The sequence below is a fragment of the Microcaecilia unicolor genome, chromosome 2 (assembly GCF_901765095.1).
Source record: "Microcaecilia unicolor chromosome 2, aMicUni1.1, whole genome shotgun sequence".
NCBI lineage: Eukaryota > Metazoa > Chordata > Amphibia > Gymnophiona > Siphonopidae > Microcaecilia > Microcaecilia unicolor.
The window spans coordinates 70,335,866-70,361,153 of record NC_044032.1 but is presented as its reverse complement, the minus strand read 5'-3'; the positions used below and the strand labels follow the sequence as shown (position 1 = coordinate 70,361,153).

The 25,288-nt window shown below is 48.7% G+C and overlaps 1 protein-coding gene across 1 annotated transcript in view; it reads right to left on the bottom strand.

Annotated features, from left to right (window-relative positions):
* SPEF2 (sperm flagellar 2) overlaps positions 1–25,288 on the bottom strand; it is a gene marked incomplete at its 5' end in the record, with an annotated part of 550,273 nt that overhangs the window by 487,480 nt on the left and 37,505 nt on the right. Inside the window, one exon of the mRNA XM_030191922.1 lies at positions 12,125–12,377. Coding sequence (XP_030047782.1) covers positions 12,125–12,377 — 253 coding nt within the window. The remainder of the gene's footprint in view (positions 1–12,124; positions 12,378–25,288) is intronic.

Below are 25,288 nucleotides of genomic sequence, written 5' to 3'. Positions count from 1 at the left end.
CATGGGACCGGACGGGATCCAACCCAAGATATTGAGGGAGCTCAGAGAGGTTCTGGCGGGTCCTCTTAAAGATTTAATAAATCACTGGAGATGGGAGAGGTTCCGTGGGATTTGAGAACAGCGGATGTGGTCCCTCTTCACAAAAGTGGTGATAGGGAAGAAGCTGGAAACTACAGGCCGGTAAGCCTCATTTCAGTTACTGGAAAAGTAATGGAAGTGATGCTGAAGGAAGGATAGTGAATTTCCTGGAAGTCAATAAGTTACAAGATCCGAGACAACATGGTTTTACGAAAGGTAAATTGTGCCAAACGAATCTCATTGAATTCTTTGGGTGACCGGACAATTGAATCACGGACGTACTATAGACGTAATCTACTTAGATTTCAGCAAAGCTTTTGACATGGATGCCCACAGGAGGCTCTTGAAGAAACTTGACAGGCTGAAGATAGGACCAGACGTGGTGAACTGGATTAGGAACTGGTTGACGGACAGACGCCAGAGGGTGGTGGTTAATGGAATTTGTTCGTATGAGGGAAAGGTGAGTAGTGGAGCGCCTCAGGGATCGGTGCTGGGGCCGATTCTGTGCAATGTATTTGTGAGTGACATTGCCGAAGGGTTACAAGGTTAAGTTTGCCTTTTTGCGGATGATACTAAGATTTGCAACAGAGTGGACACCCAGGAGGGAGTGGAAAACATGAAAAAGGATCTACAGAAGCTAGAAGATTAGTCTAAGGTTTGGCAATTAAAATTCAATGTGAAGAAATGCAAAGTGATGCACTTAGGGAGTAGAAATCCACAGGAGACATATGTGTTAGGCGGTGAGAGTCTGATATGTACAGAAGGGGAGAGGGATCTTGGGGTGATAGTATCTGAGGATCTGAAGGCGATGAAACAGTGTGACAAGGCGGTGACCATAGCTAGAAGGTTGCTAGGCTGTATAGAGAGAGGTGTGACCAGCAGAAGAAAGTCGTTGGTGAGGCCCCACCTGGAGTATTGTGTTCAATTTTGGAGGCCGTATCTTGCTAAGGATGTAAAAAGAATTGAAGCGGTGCAAAGAAAAGCTGCAAGAATGGTATGGGATTTGCGTTACAAGACGTATGAGGAGAGACTTGCTGACCTGAACATGTATACCCTGGAGGAAAGGAGAAACAGGGGTGACATGATACAGACATGATACAGACATGATACAGACGAACCTTTTCCATAGATGGGAAGGCGGTAGAACTAGAGGACATGAAATGAGATTGAAGGGGGGCAGACTCAAGAAAAATGTCAGGAAGTATTTTTTCACGGAGAGAGTGGTGGATACTTGGAATGCCCTCCCGCGGGAGGTGGTGGAGATGAAAACGGTAACGGAATTCAAAAATGCGTGGGATAAACATAAAGGAATCCTGTTCAGAAGGAAGGGATCCTCAGAAGCTTAGCGCAGATTGGGTGGCAGAGCCCAGGGCCGTGCTAACCCACTCAGCAGGGTAAGCATGGCAGGGGGGCGCCTGCCTTTCAGGGGCGCCGCCGCCGGCCGAGTCAATTAAAAAATATAAATGTAAACCTCACCTCTCTCGCGTAGTCGCGTTGGCGCCTATATGCGCATGCGCCGCTGCTGGCTCTGGTTGATGCCTTCCCGTGCGCAGCGCTGCCTCGTTCCATTGGTGACTGTTAGCACCGCCCCCCAGCTCTTCAACGCTTGCGCTTGGAGCCTCGCAGGCAGTCCAACTCTGGAGGACTTTGGGGGGGGGGCATAGGCGCCCCGTATAAGAGGCTTGGGGAGGCTAGCCCGCCACTGCCCCGCCCCCCCCCCGCCGCCCTCTGTACCTTTAAATATTATATTTTTGCTGAAGTCGCGGGCAGCACCGGCATTGAAGGCATCAGCAGGCTCATTGCGCTTCCAGCAGCCTTCCCTCGCAAGTCGGATGATGGCTCCGCCCCCTTCTGACGTATTTCCTGTTTCTATGAGGGCGGAGCCATCATCCACTGCTGGAAGCGCGATGAGCCTGCTGATGCCTTCAATGCCGGTGCTGCCCGCGACTTCAGCAAAAATATAATATTTAAAGGTACGGCGGCGTGGGGGGGGTGCAGGAAGGAAACAAGGGCAGACGGGAGAGGAGAGGAGGGTTGCTGCACATGGTGGAAGAAGGGGAGAGGAGAGTTGCTGCACATGGTGGATGAAGGGGAAAGGAGAGGGCAGGGGAAAGGAGGGTTGCTGGGCATGGGAGAGGAGGGTTGCTGGACATGGGGAGAGGAGGGTTGCTGCACATGGTGGATGAAGGGGAAAGGAGAGGGCAGGGGAGAGGAGGGTTGCTGGACATGGGAGAGGAGGGTTGCTGGACATGGGGAGAGGAGGGTTGCTGCACATGGTGGATGAAGGGGAGAGGAGAGAGCAGGGGAGAGGAGGGTTGCTGGACATGGGTAGATGGAGGGAAGGGGAGAGGAGGGTTGCTGCACATGGTGGATGAAGGGGAAAGGAGAGGGCAGGGGAGAGGAGGGTTGCTGGACATGGGTAGATGGAGGGAAGGGGAGAGGAGGGTTGCTGCACATGGTGGAAGAAGAGGAGAGGGCAGGGGAAAGGAGGGTTGCTAGACATGGGTAGATGGAGGGAAGGGGAGAGGAGGGTTGCTGCACATGGTGGATGAAGGGGAAAGGAGAGGGCAGGGGAGAGGAGGGTTGCTGGACATGGGTGGATGGAGGGAAGGGGAGAGGAGGGTTGCTGCACGTGGTGGATGAAGGGGAAAGGAGAGGGCAGGGGAGAGGAGGGTTGCTGGACATGGGTAGATGGAGGTAAGGGGAGAGGAGGGTTGCTGCACATGGTGGAAGAAGGGGAGAGGCCAGGGGAGAGGAGGGTTGCTGGACATGGGAGAGGAGGGTTGCTGGACATGGGGAGAGGAGGGTTGCTGCACATGGTGGATGAAGGGGAGAGGAGAGGGCAGGGGAGAGGAGGGTTGCTGGACATGGGTGGATGGAGGGGAGAGGAGGGTTGCTGCACATGGTGGATGAAGGGGAGAGGAGAGGGCAGGGGAGAAAAGAGTTGCTGGACATGGGTGGATGGAGGGGAGGGTGGAGTGAGGAAGGAGATGAGATGATGGAAAAGGAAGAGAGTAGAAAAACTGCACATGGATGAAGAAAATAGGCAAAAGCTGGATCCACTGGACAGTCAAGTTTGCAGAGGACAAGAAATGAAGAAGAAAGGCGGAAAGTAAACAAATAAGGAAGCCCTGGAAACGGAGTTAAGAGGACAGATAGCAGCAGAATCGGATACTGGGCCAGCACAATCAGAAAAACAAAGTCACCAGACAACAAAGGTAGAAAAGATCATTTTATTTTCATTATAGTGTTTGGAATATGTCCACTTTGAGAATTAGGTGTTCAACATTAAAAGTTTATTTACTTATTTATGACATTTTATCCCACATTAAACATGAATTAGGATGTTTTGTGGCTCTACATGAGAATTGTGATATTATGATCCCTTGTTTCAATATTGTTGACGGTCTGCATTTTCCGTATGGGTGGTATATTGGTGTATTAGTTTCTGCCCAGTGTAATATTTATGGTACAGTAAGGTTCAGAGTGTGTTTTTGCACAAAGTTGTGCATAGTGTTTTGCAGTTGAGCGATTGTGGTTAGTATATGCTTTGAGCAACCACTTTATTCTTTGACATATGATACATAACTAATATCTAAATTTAATAAAAGGTATTAATTGTGACATTTATTTATTTTTTTCTGTGTGTGATCAGACAATTATGGATTTAAGCTCCACCCCAGCCCCACCCCTAACCCCGCCCCTTTAGCCTCCCCAAACAGTTGGGCCACCGACCGCCTATGGGGGGAGGGGTGTTGCCGAGCCGAGTGCCGACGCCACGTTAGTGCTGCCCTACAGGAGAGAGGATAGGCGAGCCGGCACCGCGCTGCTTGGATCCGCTGCTGTTCTGTGGCAGTGGCGTGGACTGGACATCATTGGTAAGGTTTTGCCTGCCCTTGTTGTTGTACTTTTCATTATAATGGCTGCTGGCTGGCGTGGCGTGGTGGGCCTACTTTAAGTACATTTGAGGCTGCAGGTTGGGTGGGGGAACTGGAACCACCAGGCTAGCTGGGGAAGAAGAAAAGAAAGACAAGGCAGGCAAGGAAATTTCTGTGGGGGGGGGGGGGGGTGGAGAACAAGCTAGAATCAGGGAGGAATGAAGGAGGGGAGAGTAAGGGCAGGAAAGGAAAATAAGAACTGATGGAACAGAAAGGCAAACAGAAAGATTGGAAAAACAAGGAGGAAATTTCTGTGGGGGGGAGGGGGGAGGAGGAGGGGAGACCAAGGCAGGAGGAAAGGAACAAGGAAGATAAGCTGATGAGTAATAAAATGGATTTTAAATGATAAGCAGTAGTCATCTGCTATAGAGAGATTCTATTCGACATGAGGTTTGAAGTGGTAGTGCTTAAATATAGGTAGCAAGGAGGGTAATCAATCATGTGATAGGCTTTCGGTTTTGTATAGTAATACTACTATTTAACATTTCTAAAGCGCTACTATGGTTATGCAGCGCTGTACAAGTTAACAAAGAAGGACAGTCCCTGCTCAAAGGAGCTTACAATCTTAAGGGACAAGAATGCAGTCAATCAAATTGGGGCAATCTGGGTTTCCTGGTTAGTCCAATGGTTAGGTGCCGAAAGCAACATTGAAGAGGTGGGCTTTAAGCAAGGATTTGAAGATGGGGAGGGATAGATCCTGTGTAGTGTTATTATTTAGTGTTTAAGATGGATGATTACGGTATGCCTTCTTGAAAAGATCTGCACTCCATCTTTCAGCTCCTATTTCCTTTGCATCTTGTGCTAAACTGGTGGGGGGGGGGGGGCGCCAACTGATAGTCTGCAGGGGGGCACCAGAGACCCTTGGCACGGCCCTGGCAGAGCCGGTGGTGGGAGGGGAGGCTAGTGGGTGGGAGGCGGGGCTAGTGCTTGGCAGACTTCTACGGTCTGTGCCCTGAAAATGACAGATACAAATCAAGGTCAGGTATACACATAAAGTAGCACATATGAGTTTATCTTGTTGGCCCACAGTCAGTGGAGGTCCACAGAGCGTTATTTCCTGAGCACGTTTTTTTGAAAGCTACACCTTTTTTGATATTAAATAGTACGAATTGGGACTTACCAATTAAAGGAAACATTACATGGAGTTTTAATGCTGCAGTGTTTTTTTATGCCAGTGATTCACCCCAAAAGTCTTAATCACACTGAGAGGATAAGATGGGCTCTGAGGCAAGTTGTATGGTACTGAAGTAAGAAAAATACTGTTGATGCTGGTCTACCAACTACTAAGCTATACAATCGTCTCCTTCCTCAGAGATGATAAAAGCATAGAAAATTATAGAAACAAAAGACAAAAAGGTTGTCCTAACTTTATCTGGTTAGTTATTTGAATAGTGGACTGAATATTTCTACTAACCTGACAGCAGCACCGGTCACCACTGTAACTGAGTATCTGGCACCAGCTACTATGTCAGTGCTGAATATCCAGATTATGTATAAAAGCCAGTGTCAGATTTTGCTGAGCACAGAATTTAAACATTGCCTGGAATATGTATCTGGACTCCATCCCCACAAGCTCTTCTACTATCATATATGGGGCACTTTTTAAACTGTCTGCATTACAACAAAGTTTGTGGGTATATTTCACCTATGGACTTTGCATCTTTCTCAAAGCAAAAAGAAAGTATGCATTTAAAGAAGTAGAAAGGAACGCCTCCCTCCCAGTAGTACCTCCTCTAAAAATAACTTAAAGTGCCTGTTTTGTAGAATAATGCACATACTTGTAATGACAATGAAAGAGGGCAGTTGTCAGTCAGTCAATCTGCACATATAAATCACTATTTACCCATATAGTTTGCCAAATTGTCATATATATAGGGTATGATACATACCTGTAGCAGTTGTTCTCCGAGGACAGCAGGCTGATTGTTCTCACGACTGGGTTGACGTCCGCGGCAGCCCCCACCAACCGGAAGAAGCTTCGCGGGACGGTCGGCACGCAGGCCACGCCCACCGCGCATGCGCGGCCGCCTTCCCGCCCGTGCGCGACCGCTCCCGCCAGTTGAATGACAAGCAATAAAATATGAAACACACAACTCCAAAGGGGAGGAGGGAGGGTAGGTGAGAACAATCAGCCTGCTGTCCTCGGAGAACAACTGCTACAGGTATGTATCATACCCTTTCTCCGAGGACAAGCAGGCTGCTTGTTCTCACGACTGGGGTATCCCTAGCTCTCAGGCTCACTCAAAACAATAACCCAGGTCAATTGAACCTCGCAACGGCGAGGGTACAACAGAAATTGACCTACGAAGAACAACTAACTGAGAGTGCAGCCTGACCAGAATAAATTCGGGTCCTGGAGGGTGGAGTTGGATTTACACCCCAAACAGATTCTGCAACACCGACTGCCCGAACCGACTGTCGCGTCGGGTATCCTGCTGGAGGCAGTAATGTGATGTGAATGTGTGGACAGATGACCACGTCGCAGCCTTGCAAATCTCTTCAATAGTGGCTGACTTCAAGTGGGCCACCGACGCTGCCATGGCTCTGACACTATGAGCCGTGACATGACGCTCAAGAGCCAGCCCAGCCTGGGCGTAAGTGAAGGAAATGCAATCTGCTAGCCAATTGGAGATGGTGCGTTTCCCGACAGCGACCCCTAGCCTGTTAGGGTCGAAAGAAATAAACAATTGGGCAGACTGTCTGTTGGGCTGTGTCCGCTCCAAGTAGAAGGCCAATGCTCTCTTGCAGTCCAATGTGTGCAACTGACGTTCAGCAGGGCGGGTATGCGGCCTGGGGAAGAATGTTGGCAAGACAATTGACTGGTTAAGATGGAACTCCGACACCACCTTCGGCAGGAACTTTGGGTGAGTGCGGAGCACTACTCTGTTGTGATGAAATTTAGTATATGGAGCATGAGCTACTAGGGCTTGAAGCTCACTGACCCTACGAGCTGAAGTAACTGCCACCAAGAAAATGACCTTCCAGGTCAAGTACTTCAGATGGCAGGTATTCAGTGGCTCAAAAGGAGGTTTCATCAGCTGGGTGAGGACGACGTTGAGATCCCATGACACAGTAGGAGGCTTGATAGGGGGCTTTGACAAAAGCAAGCCTCTCATGAATCGAACGACTAAAGGCTCTCCAGAGATGGCTTTACCTTCCACACGATAATGGTAAGCACTAATCGCACTAAGGTGATTCCTTACTGAGTTGGTCTTGAGGCCAGACTCTGATAAGTGCAGAAGGTATTCAAGCAGGTTCTGTGCAGGGCAAGAACGAGGTTCTAGGGCCTTGCTCTCACACCAAACGACAAACCTCCTCCACTTGAAAAAGTAACTCTTTTTAGTGGAATCCTTCCTAGAGGCAAGCAAGACCCGGGAGACACCCTCAGACAGACCCAACGCAGCGAAGTCTACGCCCTCAACATCCAGGCCGTGAGAGCCAGGGATTGAAGGTTGGGGTGCAGCAACGCTCCGTCGTTCTGCGAAATGAGAGTCGGAAAGCACTCCAATCTCCACGGTTCTTCGGAGGACAACTCCAGAAGAAGAGGGAACCAGATCTGACGGGGCCAAAAGGGCGCTATCAGAATCATGGTGCCGCGGTCTTGGCTTGAGCTTCAGTAAGGTCTTCCCCACCAAAGGTATGGGAGGATAAGCATACAGGAGGCCGGTCCCCCAATGAAGGAGAAAGGCATCTGACGCTAGCCTGCCGTGTGTCTGAAGTCTGGAACAGAACAGAGGCAGCTTGTGGTTGGTCTGAGAGGCGAAAAGATCCACCGAGGGGGTGCCCCACTCTCGGAAGATCTTGCGTACCACTCTGGAATGGAGCGACCACTCGTGCGGTTGCATGACTCTGCTCAGTCTGTCGGCCAGACTGTTGTTTACGCCTGCCAGGTACGTGGCTTGGAGAAGCATGCCGAACCGACACGCCCAACGCCACATACCGACGGCTTCCTGACACAGGGGGCGAGATCCGGTGCCCCCCTGCTTGTTGACGTAATACATTGCAACCTGATTGTCTGTCCGAATTTGGATAATTTGGCAGGACAGCCGATCTCTGAAAGCCTTCAGTGCGTTCCAGATCGCTCGGAGCTCCAGGAGGTTGATCTGCAGATCCTTTTCCTGGAGGGACCACAGACCCTGGGTGTGAAGCCCATCGACATGGGCTCCCCACCCCAGGCGAGATGCATCCGTCGTCAGCACTTTCGTGGGCTGCGGAATTTGGAATGGACGTCCCAGGGTCAAATTGGTCCGTATGGTCCACCAGAGCAGTGAAGTGCGGCAACTGGTGGAGAGGCGGATGACATCCTCTAGATTCCCGGTGGCTTGGAACCACTGGGAAGCTAGGGTCCATTGAGCAGATCTCATGTGAAGACGAGCCATGGGAGTCACATGAACTGTGGAGGCCATATGACCCAGAAGTCTCAACATCTGCCGAGCTGTGATCTGCTGAGACGCTCTGGTCTGCGAAGCCAGGGCCAAGAGATTGGTGGCCCTCGCTTCGGGAAGGTAGGCCTGAGCCGTCTGGGAATTCAGCAGCGCTCCTATGAATTCCAGAGACTGAGTTGGCTGGAGATGGGACTTTGGGTAATTTATCACAAACCCCAGCAGCTCCAGAAGTTGAATAGTGCACTGCATGGACCGGAGGGCTCCTGCCTCCGAGGTGTTCTTGACCAGCCAATCGTCGAGATATGGGAACACGTGCACTCCCAGCTTGCGTAGGTAGGCCGCTACCACCACGAGGCACTTGGTAAACACTCGTGGGGCAGAGGCGAGCCCAAATGGCAGCACACAATACTGAAAGTGGCGTGCGCCCAGGCGGAATCTGAGATACTGTCTGTGAGCTGGCAGTATCGGTATGTGAGTATATGCGTCCTTTAAATCCAGGGAACATAGCCAATCGTTTTTCTGAATCATTGGCAGAAGGGTGCCCAAGGAAAGCATCCTGAACTTTTCTTTGACCAGGAATTTGTTCAGGCCTCTCAGGTCTAGGATGGGACGCATCCCCCCAGTTTTCTTTTCCACAAGGAAGTACCTGGAATAGAATCCCTGCCCTTCCTGCCCGGGTGGTACGGGCTCGACCGCATTGGCGCTGAGAAGGGCGGAGAGTTCCTCTGCAAGTACCCGCTTGTGATGGGAGCTGAAAGACTGAGCTCCCGGAGGACAATTTGGAGGCAGGGAGGCCAAATTCAGGGCGTATCCGTACCGCACTATTTGGAGAACCCACTGGTCGGAGGTTATGAGAGGCCACCTTTGGTGAAAGAATTTTAACCTCCCTCCGACCGGCAGGTCGTCCGGTACGGACACTTGTAGGGCGGCTATGTTCCCATGGATCCAGTCAAAAGCCCGTCCCCGGCTTTTGCTGTGGAGGCGCAGGGGGCTGCTTAGGCGCACGCTGTTGACGGGAACGAGCGCGCTGGGGCTGTCCCTGTGCCTGACGAGGCCTTCGGGCCGGCTGGTTGTACCTACGCTTCGCAAAAGAATAGGGTGCAGCCTGCCGAGCCCGGGAAAAACGCCCGCCCGCGGGGGCGGGTGCTGAAGGCGCCCGGTGGGAGAGCTTGTCGAGAGCGGTTTCCCGCTGATGCAGTTGGTCAACCATCTGCTCGACCTTCTCGCCAAAAATATTATCCCCCCGGCAAGGGACGTCAGCCAGTCTCTGCTGGGTGCGGTTGTCCAGGTCAGAGGCACGCAGCCATGAGAGCCTGCGCATCACTATACCTTGGGCCGCAGCACGAGATGCCACGTCACAGGTGTCAAAAATCCCCCTGGACAGGAACTTTCTGCACGCCTTCAGCTGCCTGACCACCTCCTGATAAGGCCTGGACTGCTCCGGCGGGAGCTTATCGACCAGGTCCGCCAGCTGTTGCACATTGGTCCGCATGTGGATGCTCATATAGAGCAGGTAAGATTGGATGCGGGTCACGAGCATGGAGGATTGGTAGGCCTTCCTCCCAAATGAGTCCAGAGTGCGAGACTCCCGCCCCGGGGGCGCCGAGGCGGTATCCCTCGAACTCCGTGCCCTCTTGAGAGCAGAATCCACGACCGCTGAGTCATGGGGCAACTGGGGCCGCATGAGCTCTGGGTCAGAGTGGATCCTGTACTGGGACTCTGCTTTCTTGGGAATGGTGGGGTTAGTTAGTGGTCGCACCCAGTTCCGAAGCAGCGTCTCCTTCAGGACATTGTGCAGCGGTACCGTGGAGGACTCTCTAGGTGGTGATGGATAGTCGAGGACCTCGAGCATCTCGGCCCTCGGCTCTTCCACAGAGACCACGGGAAAGGGAATGCTTATAGACATATCCCGCACAAAGGAGGCAAAGGAGAGACTCTCAGGAGGTGAGAGCTTCCTCTCCGGTGACGGCGTGGGGTCCGAGGGAAGGCCCGTAGACTCCTCTGAGGAGAAATATCTCGGGTCCTCCTCTTCCCCCCACGAGTCCTCATCCTCGGTATCGGACATTAGCTCATGTAGCTGAGTCCGGTACCGGGCCCGGCTCGACGTCGAGGCACCAAGGTCTCGGTGTCGTCGAGCGGTGGACTCCCGCGCCGGCGGGGACGGAGCTCCCTCCATCGACGTCGACGGGGACTCCACCTGCGTGGCGGTCGAGACCGGCACCGCAAGCGGCGGCGGTGTCGACAGCCCCGGCGCCGGGCTAGAGCTCGCCGGCGCCACAGTCATCGGCGCCGGGGGCGCAAGCACCCCCGACGCCGGCACAGCCTGGCGCATCAGCCCTTCCAGGATCCCCGGAAGGATGGCTCTGAGGCACTCGTCCAGGCCCGCTGCCGGGAAAGGCGGTGGGGCCGGTAAGGGTGTCGGTGCCAGAAGCTGCTGGGGGCCAGGAGACGGCACCGAGGTGCCGGAACCCCGACGCGTCGGTACCTCCACCACCGACGGAGATCTCTCCTCTCTGCGATGACGCTTCGGCGTCGACTCCTCTTCAGGGTGCACCGAGGGCTCCCGGTGACGGCGCTTCTTATCTTTTTTCCGGTGCACGTCACCGGCGCCGGAGGGCATGGAGGAGGAGGAGGTCGATCCCCCTCGGTCTCGAGGTACCGGGTCCGACAGGGTTCGGTCCCGTGGCTCACGAGTTGAGGGAGTGACCGGGGCCGACTGCCCACGCGACCTCTCAACCCCACTCTCACCGGCGGACCGGCGGGCCGACGGGACCTGTTCTCCTGGGGTCGCTGCCATCGGTGCCGATGTCTCGGGCATCGATACCGGTACCGAAGAACCGGCCTTCGATACCGATGCCGTCGAGGTCGACGTCGAGGGGCCGGCGCAAGTTCCAAAAAGACGGTCCCGCAGAACTTGCCTCGCAACCTGGGTCCGTTTCCGGAGACCGAGACACAAAGCGCACGACTTGAGATTGTGCTCCGGCCCGAGGCACTGGAGGCACCAAGCGTGGGTGTCGGTCTGCGAGATCGGCCGGCCGCAGCGACCACACTTTTTAAATCCACTCGGGACCTTCGAGGACATCGACGGAAAAATCGCGTCGGCGAAGTCAAAGTCGGCAATGGTGGCTAAAATCACACCACGAAAAAATCAACCGACCGAGCGGCCACTAGGCCGCAACGTGGCGTCCCCGCTAGAAAGCGAGGGAAAAAGGGGAGCGCGTGCTCCACACGCGCAAAAAATTTCTTTTTTTTTTTTTTTTTTTTTCTAAACAATACAAACAAAATCAGAGGAAACCGAACGGGAATCCAAGCGACGATCCGCGTAAACGCGGTCGAAAATCCGGCGGCTGAACCGAGAGAGAGGCAAACGCACCACTCTCTCAGTCGCGGAAAAAAAGTAACTGGCGGGAGCGGTCGCGCACGGGCGGGAAGGCGGCCGCGCATGCGCGGTGGGCGTGGCCTGCGTGCCGACCGTCCCGCGAAGCTTCTTCCGGTTGGTGGGGGCTGCCGCGGACGTCAACCCAGTCGTGAGAACAAGCAGCCTGCTTGTCCTCGGAGAAATATATATATATAGTACGAACACAATTTGCAATGCAGCCCTAGTATATAACAATATATATATGTGTGTATGTATTTTAAAGAATAAGTGGCCCGTTTTTAGTTCTCTTTCTGCACTTACAATTGCTTATAAGATGATCAGAATGATAGAATGAAAATACTTACATCTCGATAAAGGCCAGTTTCAATATTTTGAAGTTTTGCTGATGCTGGAGATCTCATTGTTTCTAGGGCTACTCCTGTTAGCCCTGTGCTCTTCTGTTTTTGCAAAACAATGTACAATTGATATAGAAGTCTGGTTGCAGCTCCATGCTGTTCTGACATGATAGCTTGGGCCACATTTTGGTCAAATGGCAAACCCAGAAGGTGAAGTGTTGGTTCCATGCGAGAGAAATTGTTAAGTTTTGAATTTGCAGCCCTAAAGGTGTTAAAAAATACATAAATTATGCAGGACCTCTACACTTCAAAATGGTATTTCCTCTGTGATGTCTGCTATCCTTCATTCTCAAGTGGGCAAAAGCACCGAGTCCTCCCAAATGTCAGGAATCCTCAGGCAAACTGAAGAACAAGGTAAAGTTACAACTGTTCTTAATGGGACTGTCTGCAGCACACTAACCACAACTTTGAGTGTATTGGGATGAGACTAAGGTTACCATGTTTTGTCCTCATAAAGAGAGGACACTTGCCCTGCCCATTTCACGTTCCCCTGCCCCGCCCCTTTCACGCCCCCTGCCCCCCTTCACGCACTCGCCCCGCCCCTGACACATATTCCCTTCCCCGGTCACCCCCTCCTCCCCCCATTACCTTCCCTCCCCTTACTCTACTATCCCTGGTGGTCTAGAGGTACCTCTTCGGGGCAGGAAAGAGCCCCCTCTTTCCTGCCCGGAGCGCTGCTGCCAGCTCAGCTGCCCTGCATCCTGTGAGTCCAGCTCTCGGCATTTCAAAATGGCCGCCGAGAGTTGAAGTCTCGCGAGGCTGCTTCAACTCTCGGCGGCCATTTTGAAACGCCGAGAGCCGGACTCACAGTATGCAGGGCAGCTAGCAGCAGCGCTCCGGGCAGGAAAGAGGGGGCTCTTTCCTGCCTCGAAGACGAAGAGGTACCTCTAGACCACCAGGGATAGTAGAGTAGGGGAGAGGAGTCCCGCGGCCCATTTGTCCAGAAATCCGGACAAACGGGCAGGCTGGCCAAATCCGTCCGGACACCCGGACATGTCCTCAAAAAGAGCACATGTCCGGGTAAATCCGAACGTATGGTAACCCTAGATGAGACAAGCTAGCTACTGTGTACAAAAAAAAAAGATACTTCTCAACAGGAGTAAACAATAGTTTGCAGAGTTATCTGCTTTCAAAACGAGCAGAATACAGAAATGGTGAGAGAACAGATGCAAGGAGGTATGGGAAACCTGAAAACATTCTATACCCATGACTCACATGCTATATTTAAGCTTACAAATAATCTGAAAGCTTATTGTAATTCAACAGACATAAAGACATTTCATAACTAGAGTTTCATCTTATTGAAAGCTTTACTGGCACATTTTGATGTTTTTCTTCTTTTGTAAAAAAAAAAAAAAAAGAAAATTAAACTACAAAATGTAGAAAACAATGAAATTAAAATTGTAATGGTCAGAACCACTAATGCTTGACGTAAAAACTACAGGATCTCAAGGTCATAAAATACAGAAACAAGAAATCAAGGAACATTTCCTGCTTTTTAGGACCCAGAAACTTCTCCTACTCCTTTATAACTTCCAGTTCAACTGGAATCCAGGATGAAACACAGCACCTTTCATTCACAACTGCAAGGGCTTTGCCACTATTATATTCGGTGTATGTGGGGGTGGGGGAGAGGTGGACTGGTGGGGGAAAGAGGAAAGAAAAAAATTACAAAAATATGGCATCAGAAGGGATGCACAGTTTGTTCACTTGTTTATTTATTTATTTACTAGCCGTTGAGCCCATTAAAACGGGCTAGTATGGGGTTTTGGCAAGGCCCCCTCCCTTCGCCGCTGCCCCTCCCCCCCCCGAGGTTACCGCTACCCCTGCACCCGGCCCGGGCCCTCTCTTCGGTACTGAACTTAAATCGGCGAAACGCAGGAAGCACACAGATCAGCTGAGCTCCCGTCGGCCTTCCTTCTCTGCCTGTGTCCCGCCCTCGTGTGACGTAACATCGGCAAGGGCGGGACACAGGCAGGGAAGAAAGGGTGATGGGAGCTCAGCTGTTCTGCGTGCTGCATTTCGCCGATGTAAGTTCAATACCGAAGAGAGTGCTCGGGCCGGGTGGAGGGGGGGCGGCGGCGACCTTGGGGGGGAGCGGTGGCGGCGGCGGCTTCGCGCAGTATCCCTCTCTGTCCCGCCCCCGTCATCACGTATTGACGCGGGGGCAGTACAGAGAGGGAAGTCTCTACTGCGCATTTGCGAGTGAGTACGGTCACTCGCCATTTATATGTTTGCTTTGTTGCATTTGTATCCCACATTTTCCCACCTCTTTGCAGGCTCAATGTGGCTTACAATACATCACGAATAGTAGAGATACATAAGAATTGAACATTTAGTATTACAGAAGGTTCTTGGGTAACATGATAGTGAAAAGCATGATATTAATATAATAAGTAAATAATAAAGACAATTCTGGGTATATGTGGAGGAGTTCATATTTGTTGGTCTTTGTGGTATGCCTTATTAAAGAGATGGGTCTTCAATAGTTTGCAGAAGTTAGTTAGTTCGTAGATCGATTTTAAGTTGGGCGGCAGCGCGTTCCAGAATTGTGTGCTCAAGTAGGAAAAGGTTGATGCGTGCATTAGTTTGTATTTTAGTCCTTTGCATTTGGGGAAATGAAGGTTGAGGAATGTGGGGGATGATTTCTTAGCATTCCTAGGCGGTAAGTCTATCAGGTCTGACATGTAGGCTGGAGCATCTACATGAATGATTTTGTGGACCAGGGTACATATTTTGAACGTGATGCGTTCCTTAAGAGGGAGCCAATGCAGTTTTTCTCGTAGGGGTTTAGCACTCTCATATTTTGTTTTACCGAATATGAGTCTAGCTGCCGTGTTCTGGGCTGTCTGAAGTTTCTTGATTATTTGTTCTTTGCAGCCAGCATATAGTGCGTTGCAGTAGTCTAAATGACTAAGTACTATTGATTGTACCAGGCCTCAGAAGACAGTCCTTGGGAAGAAAGGTCTTATTCTTTTTAGTTTCCACATTCGGTGGAACATCTTCTTGGTTGTGTTTTTCGCGTGATTCTCAAGTGTTAGGTGTCGATCAATGGTGACTCCGAGAATTTTTAGAGTGTCCGAAATTGGAAGATTCAGTGCAGGTGTGTTAATGGTGGTGAATTTGTTCGTGTTATATTGAGAGGTGAGTATTAGGCATTAGGTTTTTTCTGCATTGAGTTTCAGCCGAAATGCGTCTGCCCATGAATGCATGATATGTAGACTTTGGTTGATGTCGTTGGAAATTTCCTTTAAATCTTGTTTAAATGGGCTGTAGATCGTTACATCATCTGCGTATATGTATGGGTTGAGGTTTTGGTTTGATAGTAGTTTGGCCAAGGGTATCATCATTAAGTTGAATAAGGTCGGTGAGAGGGGGGATCCCTGTGGGACTCCACATTCAGGTATCCATGTGGCTGATGTAGTCGAATTAGATGTCACTTGGTATGATCGTGTGGTTAGGAACCCCTTGAACCAATTGAGAACGTTGCCTCCGATTCCAAAGTACTCGAGGATATGTAGTAATATTCCATGATCAACCATGTCGAAGGCGCTAGAAATGTCAAATTGTAGAAGTAGTACGTTCTTGCCAGTTGCAATCATTTGTTTGAACTTAGTCATGAGAGTAACTAGTACTGTTTCAGTACTGTGGTTGGTTCGAAATCCTGATTGGGAGTCGTGTAGTATTGAAAATTTGTCTAAATAGTTAGTAAGTTGTTTGGGCACCATCCCTTCCGTTAGTTTGGTTATTAAGGAAATAGATGCTACTGGTCTGTAATTAGTTAGTTCATTAGCACTTTTCTTTGCGTCTTTGGGTATGGGGGTGAGTAGAATGTTTCCTTTCTCCTTAGGGAAGAGTCCATTTTGTAGCATATAGTTCAGGTGGTTTGTTAAGTCTGCTATAAATTGTTGAGGGGCCGATGTCATAAGGTTGTTTGGGCATATGTCTAATTTGCAGTGAAATCTGGCGAACCTTTTGAGCGTTTGTGAGATGAGATCCTCTGATAAAATCTCGAAGTTGGTCCAGGTTCTGTCTGCTGGGTATACACCAGGGTTTGGATCTAGGCAATCTAGGAGTACGGTGTAGTCGATGGTACTGACAGGTATTTTAAGTCGTAGTTGTACTATTTTCTCATTGAAGTATCTCGCAAGTTTGTCTGCTCCTGGTGTATCTTTGTTGTTGGTTGTGACTGGTGTGATATCTAATAGTTTGTTCACGAGCTGGAAGAGTTTATGTGTGTCTTTGTAGTTTGGTCCAATTTCGGCTTTGTAATATAATCTTTTAGTTTGTCTTATGGTATATTTATATTTTCTTTGAAGTTGTTTCCATGCGTTAAGTGTGGGGTCGGCTTTCTTTTTATTCCACGCTCGTTCTAACCTTCTAACTTGTGTTTTAAGTTTTTTCAGTTCTTCGTTGAACCATGGTGTTGATTTCTTTCTGTGTGAGGTTCTGGTTTGAATTGGGGCAATATTGACTAATGTTGTTCAACATCTGTCATCCCAATCTATTTGTAAGTGCTATGTTATCTTCACTTTGACTGTATGGCATGACTGGTGTACATTGTTTTCATTGTTACACCGATTGATGTACGTTATTGAATGGATTGGCTGTTAGCCATTGATGTTTTTTCTCATGTGCATTTGTGTCTGTTTGCTAAAAAAATTTAAAAAAAAACTAGTTTCCAGATTGCAATGGCTGCCTTGGCCCTTTGACGCCAAAGGAAAGAAGGGAGGGTTTGTGTGAATTGCTACATCCACAGAGCACCTATTAAAAGCAAGCAACTTCACTTTCTATGAAGACAAGCAGGTCACCTTGGTCACACATGTAGGACTCTTTAGTTTTCAACAAAAGGGGGTAAAAAAACAACACCACCACCAAGCAAGAATTATGTTTTGTTGAGAGAGTCTTCTATTTTATAATTCTGGAACAAAACAGGGAAGACCATCTGAAATTGTAAAATTGACTTTACAAGTTACAAAGGGGGAACCTTTCACCAAACAGCAGTAAATTTTGCACTTACTGCACAGTTAATGCAAAAATTACCGTGCAGTAAGTGTAAAGGCTTTGCTGTAAATGCAGGGGGTTTGCAGGGGGGCCATGTTACATGACTGGGCTGATAGCGTGGGCCCTCGGCGATATTGGCCCAGGCACGTAACACAGTTCCAGTACTAATTGTGACAGTGGCAGCAACAGCTGACTGCGGCAGCACAATGGGTTTGAGGTCCGCCCCTCCCCTCACAAACCCTGCACCCCTCCATCCAGGGTCTGAACCCCTCAAGTCAATCCCAACCCACCCCCCTCCTGATCCAGGCATTGACCCCCTGAGTCAGTTCCAACCCCATCCTTACAATAACATTCTCAGCTGCAAGAATACTGCTAGGAGTCATCAGTGCTATTTTGGAATTAAAGTGCTGACCAGCACTATTGCACCACATATGCAGATCCCCAGTCCCCAGGAAAGTCCTGGAAGGTGAGGTTTGGGAAGGGCTCGCTGTTGGTAGGGGGAGGGGGAGGGTTGATGGGGCAGGGCTGTTGATCTGTGGGGGGGGTCAGGACCCAGATCGGTAGGGTTGGGACTGACTCAGTGGGTCACGGCCAGGATCGGGGAGTTGTAACTTTGACATGGGGTGGGTGAAGTCCTGGATTGAGAGCTTGGGAATTTAATCGAGAGGGGGTTAGGGCCTGGATCAGGGGGGTTGGAACTTTGACGTGGGGGAGGACTGGGGCCTGGACTGGGAGATTGGGAATGCAATCATGGATCAAGGGGAGTGCGGGTCTGTTTGGGAAGGATCAGTGTCTGTGCAGCCACATCTCCTCTAACAGCTCACTGCACTCCTCTTTAGGTGGCAGTAATTTCAGCTGTGCTATTGGAAGTCGTAAATAAAAGAAAAAATCAGCCAAGAGGAACCAACCAGTGGCAAACAAAGTTTATTAAAAGCAACCTATAGCAAGTATTCTCTGAGGACAGAAGCCTTATATTCTCACATATGGGTAATGCAGGTCCATATTGCCGGTCTGGAGCTTGTAACAAGCTTTAAACAAGTCTTATTGACATGCTCCACTATGCATACGCAAGTGCCTTCCCGCCTGCTGCAGCAGTACAATATAAAGCCTAAGAAAAAGGAGACAACTCCAAGGGGAGATGGGAGAATATGTGAGAATATAAGGCCTGCTGTCCTTAGAGAATACCTGCTATAGGAAAGTATCTTTGCTTTCTCCGAGGACAAGGAGGCCTATAATTCTCAAATGTGGGAGTCCCTAGCTACCTGGCTCACCGAAAAGAACAACGGAGAAGGCAAAAAAGTAATTAACCTGAAACTATATACAATCTGAGTGCGAGTGTAGCCTGGAACAGATCACAGGCTTAGGAGGGTGGAGTTGGACTCTAGACCCCAAACAAACTCTGCAGAACTATCTGCCCAAACAGACATTCGTGTCGCGTATCCTGCCCAAGGCAATAATGAGATGTGAATGTGTGGACTGAAGACCACATCACAGCCTTGCAAATTTCTTCAATGGAGGCTTATCTCAAGTGGAATACCGATGCAGCCATGGTTCTGACATTGTGAGCCCTGACCAGCCTGGACATAAGTGAAAGAAATGCAATCTGCCAGCTAACTGGAAATGGTGCGTTTACCAATGGCGATCCCCATCCTGTTGGGATCAAAAGAATCAAAAAGCTGGGCGGACTGTCTGTTGGGCCTGGTCCACTCCATGTAGTAGGCCAATGCTCACTTGCAGTCCAAGGTGTGCAGTGCTCTTTCGCCAGGATAGGCATGAGGACAGGGAAGAATGCTGGCAAGACAACCGACTGGTTCAGATGGAAATCCGACACAACCGTAGGTAGGAACTTAGAGTGCGTGCGGAGGACTACTCTGTTATGATAAGACTTTGTATAAGGTGCATCCGCCACTAAGGCCTGAAGCTTACTGACCCTGCGAGCTGAAGTAACAGCCATGAAAAATATGACCTTCTAGGTCAAGTACTTCCAGATGATAGGAATCAAGTGGCTCAAAAGGAGCTTTCATCAGCTCTGTGAGAACAACACTGAGGTCCCATGACACAGGTGGAGTTTTGACAGGGGGCTTTCTCAACAGCAAGCCTCTAAGCTGTTCACTTCATGAGAGGTCGACCAGTGACAGGCTTACCCTCTACACATTGATGATAAGCACTAATAGAACTGAGGTGAATCCTTACAGAATTGGTCATGAGACCAGACTCAGAGAGGTACAGAAGATATTCAGGCAGGGTCTGTGTAGAGCAGGAAACAGGATCTAGGGCCTTGCCCTCACAAGAGACGGCAAACCTCCTCCATTTGAAAGAATAACATCTCTTAGTAGAATCTTTCCTGGAAGCCAGCGAGACTTTGGAGACACCCTAAGGAAGATGCAAGGAAGCGAATTCTAAGCTCTCAACATCCAGACCATGAGTGTCAGGGGCCAGAGATCAGAGGTTGGGATACAGAAGATTGTTCTGTCCCCTAACAGCCTGGCACTAGTTCTAGTGTGACCCTAAAATGTGTTAATGCCTTCACTGCTATTCTTACTCCTAAAGATTTTGACTGCTGCAGTCTTCACTGCTAAGATATGTGTGTGAGCAATGCATTGTGTGTAATGTAGTTCACAGACAACGCAACCCCACTTGCCTGTCTGTATAAGATCTGTTACTACTGGTTGTGATGCTGCTTAGATCATTCTTCTGTCTCAGCCAAGCTTGGCTTCTTTGTTTATGTGCCAGCACTTCCTGGCCATTCTTACTATCTCTGTCCTGAGAGGTCAGCCAGGTATGACCTTTTCCTCCAATCAGGGGCTGCCCCCTAGAGCCACCCTTGCCACTCGAGGATAGGCTTTGTCCCTATTGGCCTTTCTACTCCTTCTTCTCTGAGTCTGTATGAGCTTCTGGCTCCGCCCCTCCTGTCCATGAGGACAGTATCCATTTTGCTCCAGGACAAAGCAATGATCCTGTTGTAGCTCTGGAAAAGCACTAGTCTTTTCACCCCGAAAATACTCTCCTAAAAGAGGGTACTGCACTCCCAAACACCTAACTCCGAGCCGCCTCTATCTGTGGAACTACTTTTCTTATCTCTGCAATGAGCTGATCCTGGTTAAACTTCTACCTTCTCTCCACTGATAAAGCTCACAAGCTCATCTATGATATTCAATAAAGGAACTTCAGAAAAGAACAAGAGATTTAGGTGTGTTGATGTGCTAGGGGTTTATACTTTAAGATATTGAGACTTACAGCTAAATAACTCTTAAGAAACAGCTATACAAGTCTTGAGAGACTTGACAAAGATATCCCTCACTCTGCATGATAAGGGTCAGAAAACACTCCAATCTCCATAGTTCTTTGGAGGATAACTCCAGAAGAAGCAGGAACCAGATCTGCCGGGGTCAGTAGGGAGTAATCAGGATCATGGTCCCGTAGTCTTCTTTGAGTTTCAGCAAAGTCTTCCCCACAGGAGGAATTGGAGGATATGCATACAGAAGTCTTGTCCCCCAGTGAAGCAGGAAGGCACCCGATGCTAGCCTGTCATGGCCTGGACACTGGAACAGAACTGAGGGACTTTGTGATTGGACTGAGTGGCAAAGAGATCCACCAAGGGGGTGCCCCACACTCGGAAGATCTCGCAGGCAATGCTCATGCTGAGTGACCACTCGTGCAGTTGCATGACCCTGCTCAGTCTGTCATCCAGGCTGTTGGATTTGCCCACCAGGTAAGTGGCCTTGAGGAGAATCCTGTGCTGGTGCACCCAATGCCACATCCAGACGGCGTCCTGACACAGAGGGCGAGATCCAGTGCCCCCCTGCTTGTTCGTATTGTATATGGCAACCCGATTGTCTATTTGAATGAGTACGATTTGGTTGTTCAGCCGATCCCTGAAAGCCTTTAGAGCATTCCAGATTGCCCGGAGCATCAGAAGGTTGATGTGGAGATCTGTTTCCCGAGCTGACCAAGCACCTTGAGTGTGAAGCCCAACTAAGTGAGCTCCTCATCCTAGAAGGGATGCAACCGTCGTCAGTATCTTCATGGGCTGTGGAATTTGGAATGGGAGTCCCAGAGTCAAACTGGACTGAATTATCAGGGACTGAACTAGCTCTGGTGAAACTCGGATGACATCATCTATATTTCATGTGGCCAGACACCACTGGAAAACTAGGTTCCACTGGGCACTTCTCATGTGAAGATGTGCCATGGGTGTCACAAGAACATTAGAGGTCATGTGGCCCAACAACCTCAACATCTGCCGGGCTGTGACCTGCTGAGGTGCTCGGACTCAAGTGGCAAGGGCGACAACAGCGTCTGCCTGTTCCACAGGAAGAAAAGCCAAAGCCAGCTGAATGTCTAGCAAGGCTCTAATGAACTACAATTGCTGGATATGGAGCAGATAGGACTTGGGGTAGTCGTCGAGACAGGGTTGCACATGGACTAAAGTTGACAAGAATGAGCACAACGGGCTGAGCCTGCTGAGGCTGGTGAGAAGGGGTCTACCTACACCTCTGCAAGTATTAAGTACTCCTCTTTGACGTGCCAAAAAATCTCCTAGAGGAGGAGGCATGTGCAGAAGGTGTCCGGAGGGAGAGAGGATCGATTATATCAGTATGTTTTGTTGATGAGGTCAACGACCTCCTCCACCTTCTCTCCAAAAAGAGTATCCACCTAGCACATGGCATCCTCCAATCTCTGCTACATTCAACACTATCAGTCATGCCATTAATGCCATTAAGGCTGGAGAAGAGGAGGTATAATAGAGACATTTAAATACCTCCATGGATAAATGGACAGGAAGCAAGTCTCTTTCAACTGAAAGGAAACTCTGGAATGAGGGTGCATAGAATGATATTGAAAAAGGTCACTAAGGAGTAACCTAAAAAAGTGTTTCTACATGGAAAGGGTGGTTAATTTGTAGAACAACCTCCTGGTGGAGGTGGTGAAGATGAAGACACTATCTGAATTCAAGAAATCTTGGGACAAGTACATAGGATCTCTAAAGGACAGGAAGGGATAGTAGATGGTATGGATGCTGGATAAACTATATAGTCTTTATCTGGCTTCATTTTCTATGGCAGCAATCACTAGTCTGCGTTATTACATAGCCTTCTTCTTCAAAATGTTGAGGTCACCCCCAACTTTTAATGAAGCAGTTTTGCACCTAATATACCTTAACTTTGTCTGTTAATATGTTTTAAGTGTGAAATCATACTGTAAGTTAGTAAATGGTCTCCTTTTTGGGTAAATTGATAGAACTAGATGTGGCCATTCAATTGAACAACTGGTTGGATAAGTCTTGAGACATTTTTTTCTCCCAGTACTAATTTGAGGTGAAATGTAGATCGTGGTAAAGATTCTATTCTTTTGCCTCTGGATCTTTCAGCTGTCTTCAGTACCCTAGATAACGAGATTTTTATTTAAACACTTACAATCATTTGGTGTTAGAGGTACATCATTGGACTGGTTCAATTTTTTTCTTATTGGATGAAAACACAGAGTAGAAGTAAACTTGGAACTGTCGGAACCCTAAGATCACTGGTGTGGAGTTCTCCAAGGTTCAGTGTTGTCCTCATAACTGTTTAATGTATACTTACAGCTGTTGGGATTTCCAAATGACAAACATATGTAGATGACATACAGATTTATGGTGAGCTGGGAACTAATTGGAATGCTTTGGTTCAATTGGGCAAGTGTTTAAGGGTTGTTCAAGAATGGTTAATTTTCTAATAGACTGATTTCAAATTCTCAGACATAAAAGAACTTCTTTAGGTAAGAAAGTTACTTACTGAGTTATGCCTACCTAATCGTGAGACCCTTTTTTTTACTAAAGCTTACTGTGCTCTGATGCCCATTTTATATCTATGGACTTCTTAGCACTTAGCGCATGCTAAGCTTTAGTAAAAAGGGCCCCTATAATTGTTGAAGATTTCACCTTCATGGCAGACTTTGAAGTACATGTTTTGGGAATGGTTATGTATGCTGAGTTAAATTTCCATGCTCATGTTAATAACTTTGGTGAAAATTTATTTTTGTGTCTTCATTTGATTCAAACTCTGCCCCTGTTTTCTGCAAATGAATTTCAATAGCAGACTATGGACTTTTCCTCCAGGAACTTGTGCAAACCTTTTTTAAACACAGATACACTAACCGCTGTTACTACATCCTCCAGCAAAGAGTTCCACAGCTTAACTACTCATTGAGTGAAAAAATATTACCTCTTATTTTTTTTTAAGCATTTCCATGTAACTCCCGTAGTGTTCCCTAGTCTTTCTGATATGTGGTTTAAAATTAAAACAAACATCTAAAATGACTCCCAAAATTTCGAACCTCTTGTCAGGCATACCTCATTTTCACAAAGTTTGATTGAAACTGGAATCTGTTCTTCATCACAACAACCAAAACACATAATTTCAGTCTTATCAACATTTAGAGCCAGTTTGTTATCTGTTAACCACTTTACTATTATATTAAAAATCAATTGCAATTGAACCACTGCATTTTCTATCGATGTTTCAAAGGGAAAAATAAAATGAGTATCATCCGCACAAACTCTATAATGGATGTTAAGAGAGCTCATCAGACGATAAAGTGGTATCAGATATATATTAAACAGGAATAGGGAAAGAGCCGAACCTTGTGGTAACTCTGTCATCAAATCCCTTTTTTGTGAAAACCGATCCCCCATTCTTACCTCTAATTTTCTACCGCTTGAAAAAGAAACAAATCAATTAAGAACATTACCTGCAATGCCACATGCCCTCATTCTCTGTATGAGAATATTATAATTCACTGTATCAAAAGCCGCGGATAAATCCAGCATAACCAAAAAATACTGCAAACGATCAAAACCCTGTCTCAAAACATCTAAAGTGGATATTGTCTGCATTACATTATGAACCTAACTGAGGCTTGGCTTCAGAGCCTACTCAGAGTGTCAGACAAAAGGCCTCTGGGAAATAATGCACGCAGCTCTGACATTCCTCCCCCCCACCCCCCACACCCTTTGGGTGTAGTTTACATGTCTTAACACCTGTGCTTTAGAGCAACAAAAGATATTAGAACCAGTGCTCAACACAACAATAGGACCCAGACTAACTGACTCCAACTAGTGGACCTTCAAAGGAATCCACACCTCTTTGGTAATCAGGAGACATTACATCAAACAAACCAAATTATTACACAGGAATATGCTAGAAAAAGAGAGTTCAGGGATATAAAAGGACACATTCACAACCAGGAGGGAGAGACACATACATCAGTAGTATTCAGATCCACAACCACACACCCCATCAAACCTGCAGACAGGGTTACCATCCAGCTTATAATTGAAAAAGAAAAACGCCTATATTGCGACCCAAATCGGGAGATAGACGTTTATCTCACAAAAACGAATAAAGCGGTATAATCGAAAGGCGAATTTGGACGTTTTCAACTGCACTCCGTCGCGGATGCAGACAAAGTTGATGGGGGCATGTCAAAGGCGTGGTGAAGGCGGAACTGGGGCGTGGTTATCGGCCGATCAGAGATAGGCGCCTTTCGCCAATAATGGAAAAAAAATATGCGTTTTTAGCAAGAATTTAGGGCACTTTTCCTGGACCCTGTTTTTCCACGAATAGGGCCCCAAAAAGTGCCCTAAATGACCAGATGACCACTGGAGGGAGTCGGGGATGACCTCCCCTGACTCCCCCAGTGGTCACAAACCCCCTCCCACCACAAAAATATGCCGTTTCACAACTTTTTATGTTCACCCTCAAATGTCATACCCACCTCCCTGGCAGCAGTATGCAAGTCACTGGAGCAGTTATTAGGGGGTGCAGTGGACGTCAGGCAGGTAGACCCAGGCCCATCCCCCCCACCTGTTACACTTGTGCTGGTAAATGGGAGCCCTCCACACCGCCCCCCAAACCACTGTACCCACATGTAGGTGCCCCCCTTCACCCCTTAGGGCTATAGTAATGGTGTAGACTTGTGGGTGGTGGGTTTTGAGGGGGATTTGGGGGGCTCAACACCCAAGGGAAGGGTGCTATGCACCTGGGCGCTTTTTAACCTTTTTTTTTGTTTTTGTAACAGTGCCCCCTAGGGTGCCCGGTTGGTGTCCTGGCATGTGAGGGGGACCACTGC